The following is a 26,711-nucleotide window of genomic DNA, read 5'->3' on the forward strand; positions in this document are numbered from 1 at the left end:
ATTTATATGTATTATTATATTATTTATATGTATTATATTATTTATATGTATTATTATTATATTATTTATATGCATTATTATTATTATATTATTTATATGTATTATTATTATATTATTTATATGTATTATTATATTATTTATATGTATTATTATATTATTTATATGTATTATTATTATTATATTATTTATATGTATTATTATTATATTATTTATATGTATTATTATTATTATATTATTTATATGTATTATTATTATTATATTATTTATATGTATTATTATTATTATAATATTTATATGTATTATTATTATTATAATATTTATATGTATTATTATTTATATGTATTATTATTATTATTTATATGTATTATTATTATATTATTTATATGTATTATTATTATTATTATAATATTTATATGTATTATAATATTATTTATATGTATTATTATTATTATATTATTTATATGTATTATTATTATTATATTATTTATATGTATTATTATTATATTATTTATATGTATTATTATTATATTATTTATATGTATTATTATTATTATATTATTTATATGTATTATTATTATTATATTATTTATATGTATTATATTATTTATATGTATTATTATTATATTATTTATATGTATTATGATTATTATATTTATATGTATTATTATATTATTTATATGTATTATTATATTATTTATATGTATTATTATTATTATATTTATATGTATTATTATTATTATTTATATGTATTATTATTATATTATTTATATGTATTATTATTATTATTATAATATTTATATGTATTATTATTATTATAATATTTATATGTATTATTATTATTATAATATTTATATGTATTATTATTATTATATTTATATGTATTATTATTATTATAATATTTATATGTATTATTTTTATTATATTATTTATATGTATTATTATATTATTTTTATGTATTATTATTATATTATTTATATGTATTATTATTATATTATTTATATGTATTATTATTATATTATTTATATGTATTATTATTATTATATTTATATGTATTATTATTATTTATATGTATTATTATTATATTATTTATATGTATTATTATTATATTATTTATATGTATTATTATTATATTATTTATATGTATTATTATTATATTATTTATATGTACTATTATTATTATAATATTTATATATATTATTATTATAATATTTATATGTATTATTATAATATTTATATGTATTATTATTATAATATTTATATGTATTATTATTATTATAATATTATTTATATGTATTATTATTATTATAATATTTATATGTACTATTATTATTATAATATTATTTATGTGCGCATTTATATGTTCTATTATATCATTATAATATTATTACTGTTATATAAAAGGAACTTTGTGGGTATGAGTGAGATCCCTATGGACTCTGAAACGGCTGGGCCGATTTCTATGAAATTTTGCACAAATCCACTTCATGCGTCTAAATCTCATCTGTCTGTTTAAATGTATGCATGTTTGTATGTATGTCTATAACTTTTGACAAAGACGATGGATTTTCACAAGATTGGTATCGTTTTGAAGCTCATCCCTTCGGTCAACAAATATTGAAAAATTGGTCAAAAACATTAATTCCTTCACCCTCAACTGAGTACTTTTCTACAAAGAGTGGGGAGGGGTCACTTTTTTTTTTTTTTTGCTGACATTTTCGAAAATCATCCCCTCTTTTCAATAGACTAGCCTTAATTTAAACCTTTGCCACTTCTGGTTTAATGATGGATGCAACGGCAAAGACCGTCATGTTTTGTTCATGTTCTTTTCCTCCTTCGCGGTATGGGTTCAAGCCTGCCTGCCTGCCTGCCTGCTTACTAGCATTTTTTTTTTGCTCAACACACGCTTCCAAACACTCGGGCAATGCCGTGCACTCAGGCTAGTTATAAAAAATAATTTAATAAAATCAACAGTAGGTTCTCTACAGTGCAATATGTATTGTGGACTAAGTCTCCGTGGGAAAGCATGTGAAGCTTTCTCCCAGTGCACCACAATGTGTCCCCAACTAGAGCAGGCAATCAATCGATTTGATTAAAAAAATGGATGGTTTCACCAACAATAAAAATATGAGAGCATGACATTTGTCGATCATCATTCAATCCCAGGCAACATCAGTTCTCCCTGATTTTATATATATATATATATATATATATTAATTTATTTATTGTGGACTATTATCCTCATCTTTCTTAGTTGTTGTTTCATGACGTTTCAGCCAACTATTCCTCTGGCCTTCTCAGGTGGTAACCGCGACAGGATACAAACTCCGAATCTCCTAACTGCATTCTCAGCAATTACTGCCTTCCATATTTGTTGTCGTCTCATAACATTTTGGTCAAGTAAGCCCCTGGCCAACTTTGGGTAGGATTGAAACCATTATCTTCAGACAATTCTCACCTGGAACCATCGAGATTCAACGTTTCTATCCATTGCACTATGGGCCCCGAAGAGCTATCAAGGTTGGTCCGTGACGCACTGGACAGACGTTGGATCGCTTTGGTTCCAGGTGAGAATTTTATGAAGATAGCTGTTTCAATCCTACCCAAAAAACCGGCCAGAGGCTCACTTGGCCAAAATGCGGTGAGACAACAACAACTATGGATGGCAGTGATTGCTGAGGATGCAGTTAGGAGATTCGGAGTTCCTATCCCGTCATGGTTAGCACCTGACAAAGGCCAGAGGAATATTTGGCCGAAACGTCGTGAAACAACAACTAAAAAAGATGAGGATAATAGTCCGCAATAAATTAATAAATAATACTCATCTCAATAATGAATTTGAATTAAATAATATATATGTGAGTTTGCACAAAAGGATTTTTTTTATATAAATAGTCTATAGTATGCCTAGAACTCGGATTTGGTCTTTCTCACCTATGTCCCACACATGTTGGGATTAATGAAACTGTGGAAGTTTTCAAACACTCGTTTTTTTTTCCAGAGATATGGTCTCTCTGCAGGAGAGGGAATGATAGATTAGAGAGGGAAAGAGACTGGAGAGGGAAAGAGACTGGAGAGGGAATGATAGATTAGAGAGGGAATGATAGATTAGAGAGGGAAAGAGACTGGAGAGGGAAAGAGACTGGAGAGGGAAAGAGACTGGAGAGGGAAAGAGACTGGAGAGGGAAAGAGACTGGAGAGAGAATAGAAACAGAAAAAAGAGGAGAAAAAAAATGACTAACCTCGGATGTTACATGCATATTAAAAAAATAAATAAATAAAATAAAATAAATAAATAAAACAAATGTTACCTGAAGCACTACACAACATTGGATGAAATCGTCAAATGCAATCACTCCCCTGCCTTGACGGTCGAACTTCATCACTAGGATATCATAAAATCGCTCAGATAGTTGGAAACCTGGAACAAAAATTGGAGAGAAAAAAGATTTGAATAAATTAAAACTTGTTGGTTGATTTTTTTTTTTTTTTTTTTACTACATAGGCGTCACCACTTATCAAGGCCGATAGGCCACTCAAGGATAAGGGTTAATGAGTGTACAGTAGTCAAAAGGACAATATAGTAATCGATAGTAACGGAAGTTCGGTAAATTTGTTAACTTAAGTGGAACGGCTCATCAGAAACTTGTTCACGTTGGATTTGAAAACAACCATATTATAGACGGCTGGAAAGCAGGAAAACAGAAGACAATTCCACAGGCGTGCAGTTCTAAGAAAGAAGCTTTGATCATGGAATCTATGTTTAGGTTTAGGCCCAGATAAAGAGTGGGGGAAATTATTTATAGTGTTTTCAGCTAGACGAGTGTTTCTTGTGAAAGTTTGGCGAGGGGGGACCATAGATTGAAGCTCAGTCGAACACTTTCCATGAAAATAACGATACAGCAGACAAACTCGCAACACCTCTTCTGTGAGGTAGAGGTTGCAGAGAAGAGAAAAGGACATCTCTCACCAGGCCACGAAGTCTATTTTGAACCCTATCAAGGCAGGACAAGTCTTTTCTAGCAGCTCCTGCCCATATGCGGCAACAGTATTCCATCCTTGGATGTATCTGGCTCTTATATAGATAGAGAATTGTATCAGCAGTGAGATATCTCTGGATCGATAGAAGGATCCAACCATTTTTCCAGCAGCCTTGGCAACGGATTTAATGTACGTATTCCATTTAAGATCAGGAGTAAAGGTCAAGTCCAGAAGCCTGTCAAAACTTGAGGCCTCCCCAAGACGAGAGACATTCATTTTAATTGATGCCAGATGGGGATCAGAACGTTGATGATGTAAAGAAGAAGCTTGGTTTTAGATGCTTTAAAAGTAACCAGCCACTCCTTTCCCCATTGTACAACATGATCAAGATCAGAGGAGAGAGAATCGGAGAGAACTTGGTCGTTTACTGTCTTAGATGTGCTACCATAGATGGTAGTGTCGTCAGCAAAAATGTCTACGAATGATGTAAGGATGTGATTTGGAACATCATTAATGTAGATCAGGAAAAGAGTTGTGCCCAAGATGGACCCCTGAGGGACTCCAGCATTAATACTGTGAGCTTCTGATTTTTGCCCATCAACAACTACTCTTATGAACCTATCAGAGAGAAATGATATAATAATTGAGAAGATATTTCCAGCTATACCATAGCTGGAGATCTTGTTAAGTAAACCTTTATGCCATACTCTATCAAAAGCCTTTGATATGCCAAGAGCAATTGCCCTAGAAAGGTTGTCTCTGTCGAGAGATTCACTAATCCTACAAGATATAACTGTAAGCACATCTGCTGTAGATCTAGCAGAACGGAAACCATATTGTGTGTCACTAAGGTTATTTTTGTTGAGATGGTTGATTACTTCTGTATTTAACACAGATTCCAGCAACTTACTCATGACGCACAGGAGACTTATTGGCCTGTACTGAGAGGGGGATGAACGATCACCTGAATTCTTAAATACAGGGCATACTGATGAGATTTTCCAGGGTAATGGGAAGCAATTCTCCTTAAGACAACGTTTAAACAGTTTTGTAAGTATGGGCGCAAGTTCTGCTTGAAGTTTTTTGAGTACTATAATTGGAATACCGCCAGGGCCGGTTGCTTTACTGGAATCAAGGTTTTTGATTAGCTTGGCAACATCACGTACAGATATTTGTATATCACATAGCGTGTTTTCTGATACAGAAGGAAATATTGGGGGTTGGCGGCCTTGGTCGCAAAGGGTAGAATTAGCTGCAAAGTTCTTGGCAAAGAGCTTAGCTTTGTCTGATGCTGACGAGATTAACTCAGGTCCATTGATGATAGTTGGGATAGAGCACATGCTTCTGTTCAGGATTCTGTTTGGTATTTGCCAAAACTGGTGGGAACCAAGCTGCTGCTCAGCTACTTTGGACTTGATGGACTGAGCATATAACTCTCTTGCATTCTTTTACTTTCTTACAATGGTTGCTGGCAGTCCTGAAAGCGGCTTTAGTTTCCATACATTTATTACGTTGGAAGCAGTGGAAAAAGTGATTTCTGTGCGCAATAGCAGCAGCACATTCTGGAGAAAACCATGGCTGGCTGTTAGGTTTTTGCTGGAACTTTTTCGAGGGTATGAAATTGTCTATACCTACCATTAACCATTCTGTCAATATATACCACAAATCCTTTTTAAACATGGAACGCAGAGGAAGATCCGATATAAATGTACGGAAGCTATTCCAGTCAGCCGTAGTGTATCGATATACTGTACGATGGAGAGGTATGTCTGAGAACTTATTGCATTTCATTTTTATCTTAATTGATACAACTGAGTGGTCGGAAGATCCAAGAGGAGACAGAACAGAAACTGAACATAGTTCAAGGCAAGTTGTTAGAAAAAGGTCTAGGAGACTCGCATACTGGCCGTTATTGTCAGGCACATGGGTGGGTTCGTGAACAATCTGAGTGAGGTCATAAGCGATGGAGAAATCATGACAGAACCTTCCCCTAATCATCGGTCTTGTTTGAGTGGGTCAACCATTCCACATTATGAACATTGAAGTCTCCACATACGTGAATGTTAGCTGAAGGATATGCTGATAGAACTTGGTCAATTTTCTCAGATATGCTTTTAAAGATAGTAACTCCGCTGTTGTGGGGGCGTTAGAGAGTAAATATAAATGTGGTAGTGTGAGCCAGTGCAACCCGGAAGCACATATAGGGTAAGTTAGGATCTTCTCTGGAGATGTCCCTACTACATTGAAAGCCATCTTTAATATAGGCACATATTCCATGGCCATCTTGGGGGTCAGATTTGGAAGTTAAGTTAGAGTATCCTTTAATTACGAACTCATTTAGAGAAATAGTCTGTTCAATTCCGGTTTCGCTTAAAAATAAAAGGTCTGGTTTAGTCTCCTGTAATTGGGCTTCAACCTCTGGAAGGTTAGAACGTAGACCGTGATGTTGGAGAAGGAGACATGGTAGTGAAGGTCTACATTGGAAGTTTCAGATCCGGGTTTAATCGTGTATTTTTTATTGAAACTTGTCATGATGGAATTTTGGAGTTTGTGGACTAGGTCGTCAGACTTGCTTAGAGCAGGACAGAGAGGGGAAACTAAGAGAGAAAAGTAACGAAGAATTTTTTTTTTTTTGTAGAACATAAGGTAAAGCCGTAACAATTACCCACTAATATGGCATCGAGAGGCCCCACCAGAAGCTACTGCATGGTCCAGAATCCATTCAGCAAATGGCAATACAGCAATACTTTGCACCTGCTGATAGGACAGCCTCCTTAGTGGTTAATCCAAGGTTCGGATCCCTGACTATCAGGCGGATAACGTCAGCACAGATAAAATGTTTACCTCCAGCACCCTTACTAGTGACATGGCTACAAGGATAGACATAGAAACAGAAAATTTCCGCCATCTCTGTCGACTGTTCACGCAAAATACTGCCAACTTAGAATACAGCTTTTTCTTCTCCCTTTGTCAGAAAAATCACTCATTAAAAAAATGAGGACTGAGTGACAAATAAAGAGAATCGAGAGTAACGGGAGCTGACGACAACGCTTCCACAAAACGTTCTCTACTCTCCTTTAAAAAAATCTATTAAGTATTGTACTTATAAAAGTCCAACTGGCATGTTTTTTAAAGGGAAAGTATGGTGATAGATTCACCTCTCACGAATTAACAATGAATACAATTTATCAACCCTTTTGTGTGATTTAATGCATTTTTTTTTTTTTTTTACCTCTGTAGCATTATAGTTGACCAATCAATCTTATTGGCAAATAAGGCAAATTGCCGCAAATCATGATTGCATCTAAATACTATCTGAATATTTGGGCAAGGCGACTTGTATCCTGTTCATTGTTTTGTTGACATAATGTAAGCAGTCAGCTCAATAGGTAAAAACATCAAATTGTAGTGAAAATAAAGAATTTGGATTATTTGCATTCTAAGCACTACTATTCTCATCTTGAGATGTTTTGGTGAATGTAACCTTGACCTTCAGGTCAAGATCACAGTTTAGTATCTGTTTTAATGCTATACTTCATCTTTTCTGTCATCTGTCAGTAGAGAAGAAATCCTTCATGACCGAGACAATTTTTACTTTTATTCCTATCCAGTGTGCCCCCTTTTTTTGGGGGGGAGGGGGGGAACTGGATATACATCGCATTAAAAACTGACCTTGTGTTGGTTTTTAATGTGGGGAATATCCAGCTCCTCAAAAAGGGCACTCTGGACCTTGCCTCATGGAGAGGCAAGTAAATAGAAACCGTCTCCCTTCTTCAAGTGTATCTTGCCGAACTTGACAGTCTTTCTGTCAAACTTCTGCTATGATGTATTGGCTAAACTACTTGGTAAAATTCAGTTGAAAATGACATTTTTGGAGGTTGATGGTTCAATCCTCAGTGCGGGCAAACCCCCCAAAAAAGATAATTGTAAATTACTTAGGATCCAGTCATAGCTGATGGATTGAGAGCATGCTACTGCTACCACCTTTCCTCAATGTATTAAACAAAAGGTTCCATTTGAAATTCCGTGCAGATTCCCAGTGTTCGACATGATACACCTGAAGAAGGCCGGAGGTTACATTGATCGAAACGTTGTGAAAATGATACTCAAGATGAGACCCCTTATCTAAAAAAATTCAGAAACAAAAGTTTCTCTTCTACCATTTCTTATGTTGTTAACAGCTCCAAATTCCCGAGTTCGATAGAAACATTCCAGAGTTCTTGTGTCGTTCACAGCTGCCATATTTTTCAAAGCAGAAGTTGTAAAAGTTATAAATACTTACTGTACAAAATTATTTGGCACTTAACAATTCTTTCAAGGTGTTTCATTTCTATTTTATAAAGAGAATACCTGTGACCTATTGTTATAGCTAGCTAGGGGATAGTGAGTACATTAATTATGTCAAAAATATGCGCAGTTGCACGTACAACAATGGCCTCCACTTTTACCATAAGACATTACATTGCTTAATATCAGGAAAACCACTTACTTGCAGAAAATTTCCCACTCCCTCCCATCTCAAACACGCCAATCTCCACTTCCTCCCGTCTCAAACAAATCTTAAAACCTCTACGTCTTAATTACATGCTTCTCTGTCAAAGTGTCTTTTTATCTCTCCTTTTTCTTTTCCTTTGCTGTGATGTCATATCGCACACTGGCCTGGTCATTTGTATACCGCAGCTGCTACTGCTAACCCAGCATCATTGACTTTGTTACAGAAAAAGGGTTTGAAGTTTTAAGATTGCAATAGCACCAGTTTTTTGTCTTTTTCTTATCAATTAGTTTTGTTTCGTTAATTTCAAGTAGAGAACAGCAATTACAAAGTATAGGAAACAGGTAAAGTATTTACATAAAAACAAAATTGTGTGAGAGGGAGAGAACGGACGCTTATGTCTGAAATAGCACCATCATTTTTCAAACAAATTAATATTTCAAAGGTTGAATAATGATTTTATTTAGTTCTTAGGACAAATAAATTTTTAAATGCTCAGAACATTCACACATTTCTTTGACTGCATATGAATAAATAAAAGAGCTTAAGTTTGAGGTTACAATAGAAGTAGATTTGTCTTTTATTCATGGATTAGTTTCGTTTCATAGATTTAAAGTAGCGAACAGGAGTTAAATTACGAAACGAATAGGCAAAGGCAACTATGTAGTAAATAAATTGAAAAAGAATGGCCAAAACCTGTGACGCTAACATTTGTCTTTTACTCATGGATTAGTTTCGTTTCGTTGATTTCAAGTAGAATAAAATTAAAAACATGGCTGAAATCTGATGCTAAGATAGAAAAAAAAAAAAAAATCGAAAAGAAAAATGAAAAAAAAAAATTCTGTGAAAAGAAATCTTATGCGCAAAAAAAAAGGAAAAAAAGAAAAAAAAGGAAAAAAAAAAGAAAAAAAAGGAAAAAAAAGGAAAAGGAAAAAAAGGAAAAAAAAGGAAAAAAAGGAAAAAAAAGGAAAAAAAGGAAAAAAAAGGAAAAAAAGGAAAAAAAAGGAAAAAAAGGAAAAAAAAGGAAAAAAAAGGAAAAAAAGGAAAAAAAGGAAAAAAAAAAAAAAAAAAGAAATTCTGTGAAAAATGTTAAAATCGATAAACATAAAAATGTTGAAGCATAGTAAGACTGTCTTTTACCGAAAGTCATTAATGCATTCTTGAGTTCATGCCTGTCTATCGATCCAGATCCGTCTTGGTCGAATTGCCGGAAAGTGTTTTGCCAATCAGTCACATATTTCCATAACTGGGTGAATTCTTGGTAGTTGATTGTGCCCGAAAAATCTCGATCAAACATTCCTGCAAGAAAACGAGAGAACCGTTTTTGAATTATTTTATGCGCGTTGCATTAACTATGATATGAATGGGATAGACAATATTTTTTTTGTCCTCAGTATCAACGAGACAGACGTCTTGTGTCTGTGTACTATGACTTGTGCTAATGTGAAATAAAAAGGAGCGTAAAAAGGTAAAAAAAATTAACAAAACATTTATATACTTACAAAATTACAAGATATGAAAGCTGATACACGTGAAATGTTCATTTGTATGCATAAGTTCAGACACTTGAATTGTTTTTCTTTGTAAAATAGAGAAAATGAATCTCAACAGCCGCTGCGGCAATATTGTGTATGGTTTTCTTTGCTTACATCCTCTATATTGTTCATTTGTGTGCTTATGCTTAGACAGTTAATTATTTCTTTGTAAAATAGAGAAAAGAAATTAATAGGTAAAGTATGTGACACTCCCTCTGTTGTTGTGTGTGGGTTTTCTTCTCTTTCATCTTCTATTCTGGCGGTGTCGTCTTCTCTAACATTTGTGATTGCTGAAGGAGCGAGCACTGGTTCACAAATATAAAAAAAAAATAAAGAGAAACAAAAGAAAACACAGACTCTGGCACATTCTGTAGATATCAGTTGTACTCTGTATTAGTGTTGGGACAATTAATCAGAATCTGGATGTTTGCGGTATTGGAATCTGTGTCAGAATCAGAAAAAAAAAATTGTGCATGCCAAAAACAATTCCTTTAATTGCTTTATTAGATTTTGTTTAAAATAAAATCTTCCACTGCTGTATTCGGTACTTAGGCTTTACTCTATTTAGTAACTTATACTTTGTGTACTTGTGATGGCTCCGAGTGAATTCACCACATCACAAATCAAAGCAATCTATCCAGGTCTGTCAACTGGTGACTCCATAGCCATTTGCGATTCCATCATTGCACACCGAAGACACGAGGGCCGGTCATAGCTTCGAAGTCAGCTTGGACATTTGCGAACCATGTCCTTAGTAGATCACGACTCTTCTTGTACCAGCTCGGTTGTGGTGTTGGAGCTATTGTTTCGTGAATCAAACCAATTGTGCCATTAGAGCCTCTTAAGTGCTCCCTCAAGTCTAGGAAGCGCTTACTTTGTGGATGGATTCTGGTGTTTAGGACATGGTTGGAAATAGAAATCCTGAGAATGTGCCGAAGACATCATCGGTTGAAGACTTAAAAAAAAAAAAAAAAAAAAAAAAAAAATTCTTTTTTACTTGGGAGTCACCACTTATCAAGGTACAAAGGCCACTCAAGGATAATGGTTAATGAATGTAAGGTGGTAGTTTAGTAATCGTTACTGGTGTAAATTGGGTAGAATTTGATTATTTATGAGGACGGCTCAACAAGAACTTGTTTACATTGGATTTGAAGGCTACCATGTTGTATTCAACCGGGAAGCAGGCTAGTGGAAGAGTGTTCCACAAGCAGGCAGTCCTGATAAAGAAACTATGTTCATGGAATCTGCATTTAAATTTAAGCACAGATAGAGAGTGGGAGGAATCGTATATAGTGGAGTGGTTGTAGCTAGTAGAGTGTTTTTTTTTTTTGTCTTTTTTTTTATGGAAGTTTCCCGCCTTTGATTATCATCTTGTCGGGACCACCCGTAAAGAAGGATTGTGCAAACAAGGGCTTAATAGATGCAGCATTTGGTTATTAACTTGATTTTTTTTTTTTTTTTTTTGCGACAAAAAGGTGATTATCAAGTCAGCAGAAAACAGAGTGAATCCTGTTAATATGAATTGAATTTCATTTTTTCCCCTGCCCTGTGGCTGTGATGGTGACACAGAAGTATTTTAAGTTGTCAACCTCTTTATAGCGACTCGATGTAGCGGAAGGATGTTGGCCGAGAGAATTTTTGTTTTTGAGACATTAATTTTCATGCCAACTCACGAAGCTGCACAATTGATACCATCAAGTGTAGTTTGGATATCTGCATATGTCTTACCTAATATTGCAATGCTATCAGCAAAGTCTAAATTAGTGACTGTAAAGTCTTGTCCGACCTGTACATCTGGAACACCAGTTAGTCCCTGCTGTTTTAAGATCCAGTCAATGATATAATTGAAAAGAACTGGTGAGAAAAATGCAACCTTGAGGAACATTAGATTGCTTAGTAAACAATCTATCGACCACACGTGGTCAGACTCTCATTACAAACCTAGTTTCACACTAGTACCAAGTAAAGTCCGATGTTTACCGTATACATTAAAAACAGGTAAACTATTTTGTAAGTACCTTTTGCATTGTTCACTTCCAGTAATAAACCATTTTGTATTTGGTGCGTTGGCTGTTCAAATCATTGTTAAAATACATTTGAATAACATAACAAATGGAATGCCCTTTTCTCTTCCCTGCAACCTCTTTCTCACAGAAGAGATGTTGCAAGTCTGTCTCTGCTTTATTGTTATTTTTCATGGCAAGTGCTCGTCTGAGCTCCAATTTATGGTCCCCCCCCCCACTCTTGCCAAACTTTTACAAGAAACACCCGTCTAACTGAAAACACTATCAATAATTTCCCCCACTCTTTATCCATGCCTAAACCTAAATGTAGATTCCATGAACAAAGCTTCTTTCTTAGAACTACACACCTGTAACTCTCTTCCATTCGCCTGCTTTCCGGCTGACTATAATTTGGTCGTCTTCAAGTCTAACGTAAACAAGTTCTTGATGAGCCGTTACCGTTAAGTAATCCAATTTACCAAATTTCCACTACTAACAATTATGTCATTGTCCCATTGACCACTGCACAATTATTAACCCTTATCCTCGAGTGGCCTCTGGGCCTTCATAAGGGGGGGCTCCTTTGTAAAAAAATTACAAAAATAAATTGCCCATCGTCACTCACCGATCATAAGTCGCACAGTTTCTGGGTTGAAAGGAGTCCAAGTACCTATAAAAAATAAAATACATATATAAATCATTTAAGTAAAAAAAATAAAATAAAATAAATAAAATGTATAAGTAAGTAATAAAAGTATCTCATCGAAAATTGCATATTTGAAAATACAAATATGTATAATTTGGAAAATTGAAAAATGGTTAATTAATAATTTATTTAAAATTATCAAGTCAGTGCAAAAGTTTCACCTGTTTATAGAAGTGGCATCTTGAATCTTTACAATTTATTTTATGCATATTATTATTATTATTACTTAACGCTGTGACAACAGCATATTCTTTTTATTCTTTTAACTCTCGAGTATATACCCGACACAGTAAGACACAATTAATCAACCGAGAACCACATGAGTCTATATAAAAACATATAAGATATTAACGGATATATACTCGAGAGTCAAAATAATGAAAAGAATATGCTGTTGTCTAAGCCCTAGTTATTACTTAAAGCTATCACCTTGAATAATTTATAACTTTTTTTTTTTTTTTCTGATAATTAAAACATCATACTTTCCTGCAATATTCTTGCCCAGGTTGACCCCAAAACGATCTTTAGTCAACAGAAATGAAATCATCTTCCAATTGATAATGCTCGTCCTCACACAGCACTACTGACCAAAGATCTCTCAGGAGAATTTAATTGCGAAATCTTGCATATTCTCTTGACCTTGCTCCCTCATTTTCACTAGGGCTATGACAACAGAATATTCTTACTGTTTTGACTCTCGAGTATATATTCGATACGGTTAATCATCTGAGAACCACATCCAGGGCTCAACGGACAAATTTATCTTTAGTTGACCTTTGACAACTAAATATTTTTGTTTACTAGCCAAATAAAATGTTACTAGCCAAACCCACATGATTTTTAGAAGATGACATCTTAGTTCTGTGACGAGTATGTACATCATAAAGATTTTTCTGTGTATGTGTGTGTGTGTTTTTTTTTTCTTTTTCAATTAGTGTAATTCTAAATATACAACAAATTTTATGTTGATACTAGAAGGTATGAACATTTTAATTTCTTCAGATATTTTTTTTAAACAGCCTTTGTTAAAAAAAAAAAAAAAAAAAAAAAAAAAAGTATATTGTTCTATTAAACTTATTTTTTTAAATAATTTAACTTTGTTCGTTTTATTAAAAAAAAAAAAAAAAAAATGAAAAGATATTTTTCACTCAGTAGTGAGCTTTGGAAAATTGTCAGTGAAAGAAATACGATCGCCAAAAGGTAAACGTTTCATTATTTCTAGTTAACACTTTGAAAAATCACTCGCAAATGTGACTGTTTCACTTGCAATATAGAGACCTGACATAAAAGCATATAAGATATCAACGGATACACACTCGAGAGTCAAAACAATGAAAAGAATATGCTGTTGTCATAGCCCTCGTTACCACTTATTTTGACAAAACAACATTGCGTTCACGTTAAAACCTTAAGAATTTTACAAGGCATTTATCAGCTTGTTAATAAAATCAAGTTATAGAGAGCAAAGGTTGTTATTTTTGTGAATAAAGATTTTCAACAAGTTTTATAAATTTTAAAATTAGCAAAAACTTTTGCACCAACCTAATAGTTTTTTTCTGTTTTTGCACATTTGACTTAACTTCATAGACATATGACTAAACACATGCAATATATTCTTGGTTAAAGAAAAATGTTATGTAAAGTTAGACCAATGATATTGTTGTAAAAAACAGCAAAAACAAACAAAAAGCAAGCAAAAAAAAAAAAACAAAGCAAAAAAAACAGAATGCAAAAAAAAAAAAACACCCGAAAGCAAAAAAAAAAAAAAACAGAAAGCAAAAAAAAAAAACAGAATGCAAAAAGAAAAAACAAAAAAAAAACCGAAAGAAAAAAAAAAAACAGAAAGCAAAAAAAAAAAAAATAAAATAAACACAAGAAAATATAAAAACAAAAAAAAACAAACAAACAAAACACAAGGAACAAACAAACAAAACACAAGGAATTAAACAAAAGCAAAAAAACAAACATTAAACAAAAAACAAAACACACATTACATAAAAAATTTTATCATTAAACTGATAGTGCATCTCATTAACTCTTATCTTTGAGTGGCTTTTGGCCTTGATAATTAGTAAAAAAAAAGCAAACAGAAAATGAAACAAGAATTAGAGAATGAAAATATAGGGGTTTAGAAGCAAGCTGCAGATACAGTTTTGAGGAGTATTGTAAAAGGTGATCAAAGGTATGACTGACCCCCTTTGTAGAAAAATAGGTTTAGTTTGGTTTACAGCACATCATACATCTATGTGTTATTTAATGATGGATAAACTTATAGATAGTGATCACATGACGTGATCAGCTGATTGATCAGATCGGGTCTCTCTGACCTTTCGTTACGACAAAGTCAAGTGCATCTTGGGTTATGACCACCCACAGCTTTTTTTTTTGACTTTGGTAGCATTCATCAAAGATGAGTTGAGCTGGTGCCGCCCATGGAAAACATGGCGCTCTGGATGAATGCACACCATGCACAACGGTTTGCAGTGGGCAAGATAGTTACAAGCAGCCAATCCTAAGACTAGCGGCAAACAGTAAACTTCTGAACCAAAGGTACATATGATCTTGGCTTTGATGGTATGGACCAATGTCTGGCCTCCTGGGCGTCTTTGCCAATTTTGGAGTAGTTTTGGAGCCAATGCTTTGTGGATGAACTCTTGTGTTGTAGCAGTGACCAACCAAAAAAGTCTCCTTTCTAAAAATACTTGGTTAAGGGAGATGATCCTGATGGTCCAGATTTGTGTAGTCGATAAAATGGTGCCAGCAGACCTGTAGAATTTTACAGAGGTAGTATAGGTCTACTACCAACCTCTTGAGATCCGCAGCTCTCATCGGCCAGGTTTCAAAGCCAGCTTGTTTCGGCGATTCTTCTCTAATCAGTCTACATATGGTCCAGTTATTTTAAGAGATTTTTATCTGCGCACGGGGGTTGCAGTCGGCAAATTCATGGCCCCACCAACAGAGCCAAAAAGAATAGTAGGAATCTGATAAAGATGGAACAGGGTTTTAAAAACAGGCTGATGGTCCAGATTTGCGTATTCAAGACAAAATGGAGCCAGCGGACCTGCAGAATTCAACAAAAGGTAGTACAGGTGTACTACCAACCTTTTAAGATCCGCAGCTCTTGTTCAGACAAGCCTTTTCTACTAACAAATTCAAGAGCAATAAAGTAGGAATTTGATAAAGATAGAACAAGGTTCTAAAAACAGGTTGCAAGCATGTTTTATTAAAAAGCAGTTAAAGCCGCAAATAATTAGTACTGAGTCAGTATCCAAAACACTTAACTATGACCCCTAAAAAAAAAAAAAAAAAAAAAAAAAATTGAATCCAACTCAAAAGTTAAGTCTTCTTACAATCTAGAGTCAACATCCAAAGCACTCAACTATAACTCCTGAAATTTTAAAAGCTTGAATCCAAGAAAGCTTTCAATCTAGAGAAACAATGGTTACATAATCCCCCCCTGCATCTCTCCTTAATCGGCATTACCTGATTCCAGTGGCAAAGAGAAGTCCATGATGACTGGAAAAGATACCAGGATAAGTAAAGAAAGACTGGCATTATTTCACGGTTTTCCTTCTCTTAGACAAGGTTGCACAATCAAGGCTTGGGAGTCTAGTCTATGCTACTATTTACTTTGTTGTAGAGTGATAACACATTTTTCAAGAATAATGAAAATCATCCGTAAAAAAATAGAGATAGTACATACCTATATTTGTTATTTATTTGTAAGAACGAGAATAGAGGCTTTATTTTCTGGAAACATGCACTGCAATCTATATTCGCAAGTTTACATTCTTAACTTTGTGTCACGTGTAGTACTGGAACAATGAATAAAAACCAGAACTTTTTGTCAAAAACTGTTGTTGTTGTTGTTTTTTTTTTTTAAAACAAAATTTTCCATTGCTGATACTAATGATATTGCTAATACCCCCCCCCCTGTATTAGTCAAAAGTGATATATCGGTTGCAGGTAAGGAAGATGAATATCCCAAGTCATATCCATGACAACAATCGTCAATCTGTGTTGTTCTCTCTCACATTGATGAATGCCGAGAGGGCGAGTACTGGTTCACAAATATAAAAACTAAACAGAAGACTGATAAATTATGTATTGTACTCTCGACACCACTGACTATTTAAATGCTAACATCCACATCTAAGTTTTCAGTTAATTGATCAATTCATCTCCTAATCGTGGCTTCCTAAAGTTCCCCCAATCTGGTTCCAACCTGCAACCTGCCATCAAATGTCACAAACTGGAGACAGTCTTCAACTCAATACTGTCCGTAAACTGTTGTAGACCAATGCAAAACTCACTCCCACTACTTGACCGTCAAAACTAAATTTATTGACCTCATTGTCCGGTCCTTTGTCCCAGTCACCATCACACCTTGATTAACAATCCTATTTTCAAGCACTTTTGTGCACCTCCCATTATCTTCCTACTAACCTCATTTCCTGTACATTTTTTCTGCTGGTCAACTATTCTCTCTTTTTCTTATAGATTTTCCTCTTTTTTTTCCTTTCCTAACACTTACACAAGGGGGGGGGGATGTTCACAGCATCACAAAGTGTAATAGTAGTATTATTAATAACTGAAATGTTAAGTGAGATATATATATATATATATATATATATATATACATACACACACACACACACAGGTGATATTGTCTGTGTGTGTGTACATTTCCCTAGCAAATTACTTTGTCAATTTTCAGCCTACAGACTTGAGATTTGACATAAGGGATACTGAGATTTGGGAAAATCTTTTTAATTGGGTTTTGGCCTGAAATTTGGCTGTCAAAGGCGTCAAAGTTCAACGATTTGATCTTTGAAAACTCTACCAAATTCCTCCATCAAGGATGGAATACTGTTGCCATATATGGACAGGAGCTGCTAGAAAGGACGTCCTGCCTTGATAGAGTTCAAAATAGGCTTCGTAGTTTCGTAGGAGATGTCCTTTTCTCTTCTCTGCAACATCTATCTCACAGAAGAGATGTTGCGAGTTTGTCTCTGCTGTATCGTTATTTTCATGGAAAGTGTTCGACTGAGCCTCAGTCTATGGTCCCCCCCCTCGCCAAACTTTCACAAGAAACACTCGTCTAGCTGAAAACACTATCAATAATTCCACCCACTCTTTATCTGTACCTAAACCTAAACGTAAATTCCATGAACAAAGCTTCTTTCTTAGAACTGCACACCTGTGGAATTGTCTTCCTGCTTTCCAGCTGACTACAATATGGTTGTCTTGAAGTCCAACGTACACAAGTTTCTGATGGGCCGTCCAACTTGTTAACAAATTTACCGAATTTCCATTACTAACGGTTACTATATTGTCCAATTTCTACTGTACCCTCGAGTGGCCTCTTGGCCTTGATAAGTGGTGATGCCTATGTAAAAAAAAAAAAAAATTAAAAAAAAAAAGAAAAAAAAAGTCCATTGCCTCCATGCCTGGCAATTATTTCAGTTTGTGCGATTCATTTGGTGTTTTATCAGGAGTACTGCATGTATGCTAATTGAAGTTCCGATCTCGACACGCAGTCCATCAGAATCTGAGCCATTTCAGTGAACTAGCTGTCTGGTTGAGGCACCCACAATGAGTAGCTCTAGAAAGTACACCTTCACAAGCTTTGCCTCCTGAGTTTCAGGTGGAGCAAGTTTATTGCCTTTTGTTTATTTAAGGAATGCTGAGGTGGGGTACTATGACATTTTTGCTAGGCCAGAATGCTTCTTTAGGGCACTGGTTGATTCTGTACACCTTCCAACCATGTGTCACATTTTACCATGGTGAGAGGAAAGTAAATACCTACACACAGGGATTATAACAAAAATATTGCAAAGTTTTCCCCTAGTGCAACTTGTTCATTAAATAGAACAGAACCAACATTTCTCCTCCTGTCCCTCTGGCGCCTTTTAATAATGAGGCAGGTGGTTCCAGGATACATGTGATTAGAAAAGACACACGGTAATATTTTTTTTTTTCTTTCCCAATGTTATTGCCTAAAAATACATAATGCCAAATGTCTGTCTGCAGCTGCTTTTGCAGTTATGCAGCTGTTGCAAATGTCATCAGACATACACATGTTGCATGGTACGGTCGCAGTCTCTTCATTGGAGTAATCTTCGATCTGCAGATCAATATCTTCCGTAAATTCTGAACAGCATATCAACATCAGAGAATTTGCAGTACATTGATCCAAAAATCATCTTCCTTCAGTATTTAGCTTTCCGAAGGAATGCTTTGCTTTCACCCAAGTTTTGTATGCTCACCCAATATACATCCATGAATGTGATATTTAAATAAACTAGCAGGCCGTCCGGCGTTGCCTGGTAATGAAATATGCATAAATATTATATTTTATTGAATACAGAAACTGAGACATGTGCATGCAAGTATTATGTTTTTTCTAAACAAGTAACTTCTTATAAAAAAAAAAAAAAAAAAAAGATACTCGAGCTGAGATTGAAACCAAAACCTACAGACAGTGAGTCAAGTACGATAACCATTAGACCAGCTTGACAGGATCTTTAAAACGTGTTTTCAAACTTACTTTTTCTTAACACAAGTAATCTGTCATGTGAAGGATTCACATGTGCACATTCATGAGACAGTTTACAAACAGATAAAAATTTGATGCCCCTCTACATGTACCAATTCTTACCCCTTAGCAGCCCTTTTTTCCAGATGAAAACCAATAAAAAAGATCTCCATACAGATTTTTTTTTTTTTTTTTTTTTTTTACACAGTGATCACCACTTATCAAGGCCCGGAAGCCACTCAGGGATAAGGGTTATTGCAAGTACATCACGTTAGTGAGGAGATTTTATGAAGTGTTTAATTAGGGGGGGCGGTTCATTAGAAATTTGTTAACATTAGACTTGAAGACATCCAAGTTGTAGTCCGGAGGGAAGCAGGCAGACGGAACAGAGTTCCACAGGCGTGCAGTTCTAAGAAAGAAGCTTTGCTCATGAAATCCGCGTTTTGATTTAGGCACAGATATAGAGTGGGGGAAATTTTTCACAGTGGATTCAGCTAGACGGGTGTTTTTCGTGAAAGATTGGCGAGGGGGGACCAGGGATTGGAGTTCAGATCGTTTGTTTATAGTAGTGAAAGCTTTTTGTAAAACTATCCACACTTTTTTGGGAACTATTGCTAACGTCAGTCTGTGAAAATGATCGCCACAAAACATAGTTTTCCTTTTCTTAGAGGCATGTCTTAAAGACTCTCCCAGTGGTTTTAAACATGCCCCACCCCTCCAGATACTTATGTTTTTGTTCATTTTTTTTTGTCTTTGTTTTGAAGAAAATGTTTACATGGGCAATTCAATGAAAGAGAGAGGGATGGTTGGTTGGTGGTTTATGTTTTATGGCATATCAACTTTTTCAGGTTATTTAATGCCGAATCTAGTGATTTTGAAGAAAAATTTTTTAATAGAATATATTTGTTTTTTGCAAGTCAGTTTCTATTTAACCCATAGTTGGGACCCTAACAGGTACTACCACTCCGGGTCGGAGTGGACCTGGGAGCAATGGCAATTAAAGGGTGGCTCCACACTCCCCAGAGCCCGCAAGCTGGGGCCCCACCATCGGATATACTTTAAGGTCATATCCAGGACCAAAGAGAGAGGGAGAGCGAGAGCAAGAGAGAGAGAGAGAGAGAGAGTGAGAGTGATAAGGGAAGAGGTCACGCAGGTATGACTCATGACCCACTTGGAGAAAAAAAAAAGGAGGAGAGCCCAGAAGTTTCTTACAAGTCTCACTTATATAATTCATTGTTGAAATGCCCCCCACCCCGAGTCAGTGTACGAATTCAGGGTAAAACTTGAAATATACACTTTTTTTTTTTTTTAAATTTTACTGTAAACTAGCCTTGGTGCCCAGGTGTTTGGAGGTGTGTGTTGGGAGGGGGGGGGAGTGGTAGTAGGCAGGCAGGCAGGCTCGAACCCATACCGCAAAGGAGGAAAAGAATGTGAAAAAACAGGACGTCTTTGCTGTTGTGCCCATCACCAAACCAGAAGTGACAAAGGTTTAAATTAAGGCTAGTCAATCGAAAAGAGGGGATGACTTTCAAAACTATTGGCGAAAAATGCGACCCCTACTTGTAGAAAAGTGCTCAGTTGAGGGTGAAGGAATTAATGTTTTTAGCCAATTTTTCAATATTTGTCGTCCGAAGGGTCAAGCTTCAAAGTAATACCGATCTCGTGAAAATCCGTCGCCTCTGTCAAAAGTTTCAGGCAGACATGATGATTGCTGCATCTTTCCAGATGATTGCCGTCACACTGAGTTCTTCCAATCTTGCCGTCTATGCCATCTCAGATGACTCTGCACCCCTGCCGCAGATTTGCACATCCTGAAGCAGATGTGACACACAAATTGAGCAATTTCCATCGAGTTGACTTCCTCTGGATGTTGAAGGGTATTCTTATGAACAATCACATGTCTTCTCAGACCAGCAGTAGACTTGCAAACTTTACTGCATGGCAAACAGATCATTTGGTCTGTACTAATAGGTGCAAAGTTGACCTGAACAGGAGTTTTGTGCGACTTAAGGTGGTTGACGTAGCCAGCTTTTGACAAAAGCACTCGTTCGCAAGTGTCGCACTTCCAGCTCTGTGTGTCATGGTTGAGACCATCAATGAAACACATCAGTAAAGTGCTCCTGCCATCTCTTCAAGATATTCTCTGGATCCTTAATGACCACAGAACCATCTTTCGACATCAGGGGTGATATTGAAGAGGTAGCAGGACCAAACACTTGGCGCAGGAGTCCATAAAATTCCTTCGCATTTTTTGTGTCAAATGCCCTTTGGATCTGCTCCGTTATATCCATCCACCATTGGTTTTTCATTTTTCTTAGCTCACGTTGCAATGTGGCTTGTACCTCTTTGTATTGTCGCAGTTTAGTTCTATGAGGCATACATACATACATACATTTAAACAGACAGATGAGATTTATACTGTAAATTATCTGAATATTGTGGCTGATTTTTATAAGAATAGGTTTATTTTGTTAAGGAAAAACAAAAAACACCAAAAAAACGGGGATAAATAAGTTATCAATATGGGATACAATTAGTTTTGTTTTCTAAATTTACTTTATTCCATGTTTTTTTCTTGCTGTCTGTTGTGTGTCCGTATGCAGGGGGAATAACCTTTGTTATAGGAGTGTGTGTTGCTGAGTGTTGGGTCATGAATAGGACTTTTCATGGACGTTTAATAGAAAAGAAAACGATGGGAATTTTTTTTTTATTGGATAAGGCGACTTGTTTTGAAAGAATTGAAAGATGATGGAGATAGGTTGTCTCGATAATTCACACATTGTGTTTTTAAGTTTAGGTAGGTTTTTCCCACATATTTACTGTGGGCATGAGATGTGATGGAGGCATTTAATCCATAGTTCATTAGACACGCCGATTAAGCAAGATTTCCTGCTTTTCAATTTCTTAAAAAATCACTTGAGTCTTAATTTTAAATATTATCTATTCAAAATTATGTAATGGATTTTACAATGGAAATTAGATTAGAGATTCTAGACATACGGTTTAGTAGCATTATATGTAAGTGAAAGTGTCTGTCTGTGTACATTTCCCTACGTAATAACTGTCAATTTTCAGTCTACAGACTCAAAATTTGATATACAGGGTATTGAGATTTGGGAAAATCTTTGCAATCCGTTTTCGTACAGAAATTTGGCTGTTAAGGTGACATAATTCAACGATTTGACCTTTAAGAACTCTACCAAACTCCTCCACCAATTTTGGGTATAAACACTTGAAATTTTAGATACAGGTTCCTTAGACATGGATCTAACTTAATAACTTGATTTGAGCCCAAAACAATAAATGTTAAGGGGTCATAATAGGGGTCAAAGTTAAAAAAAATTGACCTCTGCGGTCTATCAAATTACTCAGACAATTTCTGGTCTAAACATTTGAAATTTTACATAAAGGGTATTCAGAAATAGGGCAAGCTTTCTAATTGGTTTGGGTTGAAAATTTAAGCTACCAATATATAAATGTATGCATGTATGTTTGCATGTCTGCCTAAAACTTTCGATTGAGGCGCCGGATTTTCACAAGATCAGTATCGTTTTGAAGCTCGACCCTTCAGACGACAAATACCAAAAAATTGGCTAAGAAACATCAATTTCTTTACCTTCAACTGGGCACTTTTCTACAGGGAGGGGTCGCTTTTTTCACCGATATTTTCGAAAGTCATCCCCTCTTTTCAATTGTCTAGCCTTAATTTAAACCTATGCCACTACTAGTTTGGCGGTGGTCGTAACAGCAAAGACGTTACGTTTTTTTCCCTTTCTTTTCCTTCTTTGCAGTACGGGTTCAAGCCTGCCTTCCTACTACCACTTTTTTTTTTTTTTGCTCAACACACACCTCCAAACACCGGGCACCCATGCTAGTATTAATATAAAAAAATACAGCCCAACATTAGTAAAATAGCTTTTAACACAAGTACTAACATATTAAACATTAAATTATTATTTTTTATACATATATATATATATATATATATATATATATATTAGTGTTGGGACAATTCATCGGAAAAATTTGTACCGATTATCTGATGCCAAAACGATTCTTTTAATTATCTTTTTTTATTTGATTTTTTTTTTTAAAGCAATATCTTCTATTGCTTATAATAATGATAAAATAAATTATTGATTTTAAACCACCAGTGAAGCTAAAATCGAAAGATTGATCTCCACAAGTATATTTTTACGCTTAGGAAAATATTTGGCCATTTAACATGTTTTTACGGTAATCAGTGAAAAAATACAACTATATAGTTAAATATTTAGAGATTTATAAAGAATTGGAAATTTAGTATAGAATTAGGAAAAATATTGGAATCGCCCCATCACTAATATACAGGGTGTCCACAAAGTCTGGCTACATTATGTAGCCAGACTATTTGGAAGTATCCTGTAGATGATGTAGCCAGACTTTGTGGGCACCCTATATATATATATATATATATATATATATATATATATATATATATTTAAAGGAGATTAGAACAATAGTCTAAAGAGCTGAGTGTATTTCAATGTAACTTTTTGCAACCACTGGTGACACAGCACGCCTCTTTCTTCTTTATCTGCTCCCATCCCCGACATCAACGATACATCTGCCTTACTTTTAATGCTAGGTTTATTTATGGTGTCTTTTAAATTTAATTAAAACCCTTCAAAATTTGCTGACGAGGAGACCTTGCTTATTAAAAAACTATATGTAATAATTATTGTACGTAACTTGATGTCTACCACAATAAAAAGCATTGTTTTCCGAAACGATCGTACAGATAATTGATTTTGTTGTCGTTCCTTCTTATGAAACTGATTTTTAAATTTTAAATTATCAATCACATTACTTTATATATATATATATATATATATACATACATACACACAGGGTGCCCACAAAGTCTGGCTACATAATGTAGCCAGACTTTATGGACACCCTGTATATATATATATATATATTTGTGGCCTGGCAAGGCCACAAGAGAGACAACCAAGCAAAAAAAAAAAAAAACCCTAAGCAAAAGTCATCTTAAAGCAGCAAAACTAAAGCTAACTTGCCAGGACACTATATGCACAAATGTAGGCAAATTTATGCATATTTTATTGGTTTTAAAAGAATTTTTACCAACTGTCATAAAATTCTAACCATAGAATAGTATTAAAATCTTCAAAAAGCCTGCAAATTTTTATTTATAGAACTAAAATATATGAGCATTTCAATATTAAATTTGGCTACAAAATTTTATAAGTTTCAAATCTCAGTGACTACTGATCAAATTTTACAAAGGAGAGCTTGTTAGAAAGCTAGTGACCTAAATTGTGACATTTGCTAAGGTCGCACATTAAGGGGATCATCCATTATTCACAGTCTATTTTTGGCACTTTTTTTTTTTTTACAGCTATAAAATGTTTCAATCAGTCATTTGTTTTCCTAGTTTTGCATATGAATTAAAAAATATATTTCCCCAAAACCCCTGGCTTTGATGAAGAGGAGACTAAAACTTGCTATTATTTCAGATCATTTGAAACCATAGCAAGCAGAAACTTGATTCCAAATATTTCACAAGTTATATCTCCCCTCTTTGGTTTTCATACATAAAATAAATTTCACAGTGTATAAGGATTTTTTGGATACTGGAGATATTCATAATCGTACCTTATTTCCAAAAGAGGGGAGATATAACATATGAGAAATATTTGAAATCAAGTCTCCCCTTGCTGTTATTTCAGATCATTTGAAACCATAGCAGTAAGTTTTTGTCTCCCCTTCATCAAGGACAGAGGTTTTGGGGAAATATCAGATATTTTGTAATTTTGGTGAAATATATATTATATATATTAATACGATAGTATGTGTGTTCTTTTGTGTGTCACGCTTACATCCGGGTCGTTTAATTGTTATGTTCTTCTATTTCTTGTCATAAATAATTTTACTAAGACTTTTTCTTAAGTTTTGGTCACAGTTTCGACTACAGCTAATAGCTCTTAAACCATCTCTTTTTTTTTTATAAATAATTCTATTAAGAACTATTCACAAGTTTTTGTTTCGATTATGGCTGAAGGAACTCAAGTTTTATATATATATATTTTTTTTTTTCACAAGTTTTTATTCCGGTTTCGATTCAAGCTAATGCACCCAAGTTATATGGATATATAATTTATTTTTTTTTTTAATTGCAACTTTATAACAAGAAAGAAAAAAAAAAAAAAAAAAAAAAAAAAAAAAAAAAAAAAAATCAATAAAACTTTAACTCTATAATAATATATACGAATTCTGTAAGAATTAAGATATAATAGTAAAGCATACTTTACTACCGGTCTTTACTGGGCGTTCGTGCTAGGTTAGATAAATATTTTTGGAGTTTTAACAAAAAAGCTACAATAATATCAGAGCGTCTCCATTTACACAGAACATCTACAGAATTCCAACTTCAATATATTATATATGAATGAGTTCCCTGTGGAATTTCCACAGGTTCTACTAGTGTGTGTGTGTGACATATATATATAGCAGCAATAAATTTCTTATATACTGCTCTGGCTACACATTGAGCACTCTAGTCCGGTTTTTTCACCACTGATGAAATAAATATATATATATATACACACACACACACACACACACACACACACACACACATATATAATTAATTATTCTTTTATACCTACATACACTAGTGCTTCATGTTTATGCAATCATCAGTGTAGGATGACAATTCTTGCCGGTCGGGAGATTCTAACCCTGCCACAAAACCACCTGTGAATTCATTTGCTAAGCCTTTACCTCCGAACCACCAAACAATTGCTATGAGAATGAAAACAATAACTAATAAACGATCAAATCAGATGCAGACATTAGACAATCCAAAGTGTCCGAACGATGAAAATCGTGAACATTGCAGAAATGCTAGGTGACTGCCTCTTAGTTTATACTTCTCAGACAGTGCCTATCCTTAAATATTCTTAATTATAATTAAATAAATTTTTTTTTATACCTACAGACACTAGTGTTTCATATATAACTTATGTTAATAAAAATAAAAAAATTTCAATTGAATAGTTTGAAAGTTTCTAAATGGGTATAATATGGGCACATATAGGAGGTCTATTTGGAAATTAAAATATTTCAGATTTGCATTAAATTTGATCCACAGTTCATTGAACGCACCAATTAAGCAAGATTTCCCTGAATTTTAATTTAAGCTGAATTTGAGATTTTTCAAATCAAAATTAATAGATTTTTATCAAAATTGGAATCAGGATTCTAAAAATAAGGTTTAGTATCATTCTATGTTAATTTTAAACTTCATAAAAGAGACATAAAAGTTGGGCAAGACTTCTCCATTATACATCAAATTTTTTAATGGAAATCGCTCCAGACAAGACATGAAGCCACTTGATGTTGGAAGATAAAAAGAACAAAAGACGATTATCGCTAATACAGGAGATGCCTCTTG

The 26,711-nt window shown here is 34.4% G+C and overlaps 1 protein-coding gene across 2 annotated transcripts in view; it reads right to left on the minus strand.

Moving 5' to 3' along the window:
• LOC145246889 (programmed cell death protein 6-like) overlaps positions 1–26,711 on the minus strand; it is a 111,638-nt gene that overhangs the window by 4,627 nt on the left and 80,300 nt on the right. For both annotated transcript variants that reach the window (XM_080108762.1, XM_080108761.1), the window contains exons 3-5: positions 12,634–12,678; positions 9,611–9,769; positions 3,309–3,418 (exon numbers count right to left, since the gene is read on the minus strand). In XM_080108762.1, the coding sequence (XP_079964888.1) occupies positions 3,309–3,418; positions 9,611–9,769; positions 12,634–12,678 (314 nt within the window). The remainder of the gene's footprint in view (positions 1–3,308; positions 3,419–9,610; positions 9,770–12,633; positions 12,679–26,711) is intronic.

This window comes from Euprymna scolopes, chromosome 24 (assembly GCF_053919585.1).
Source record: "Euprymna scolopes isolate OS-2025 chromosome 24, ASM5391958v1, whole genome shotgun sequence".
NCBI classification, from domain to species: domain Eukaryota; kingdom Metazoa; phylum Mollusca; class Cephalopoda; order Sepiida; family Sepiolidae; genus Euprymna; species Euprymna scolopes.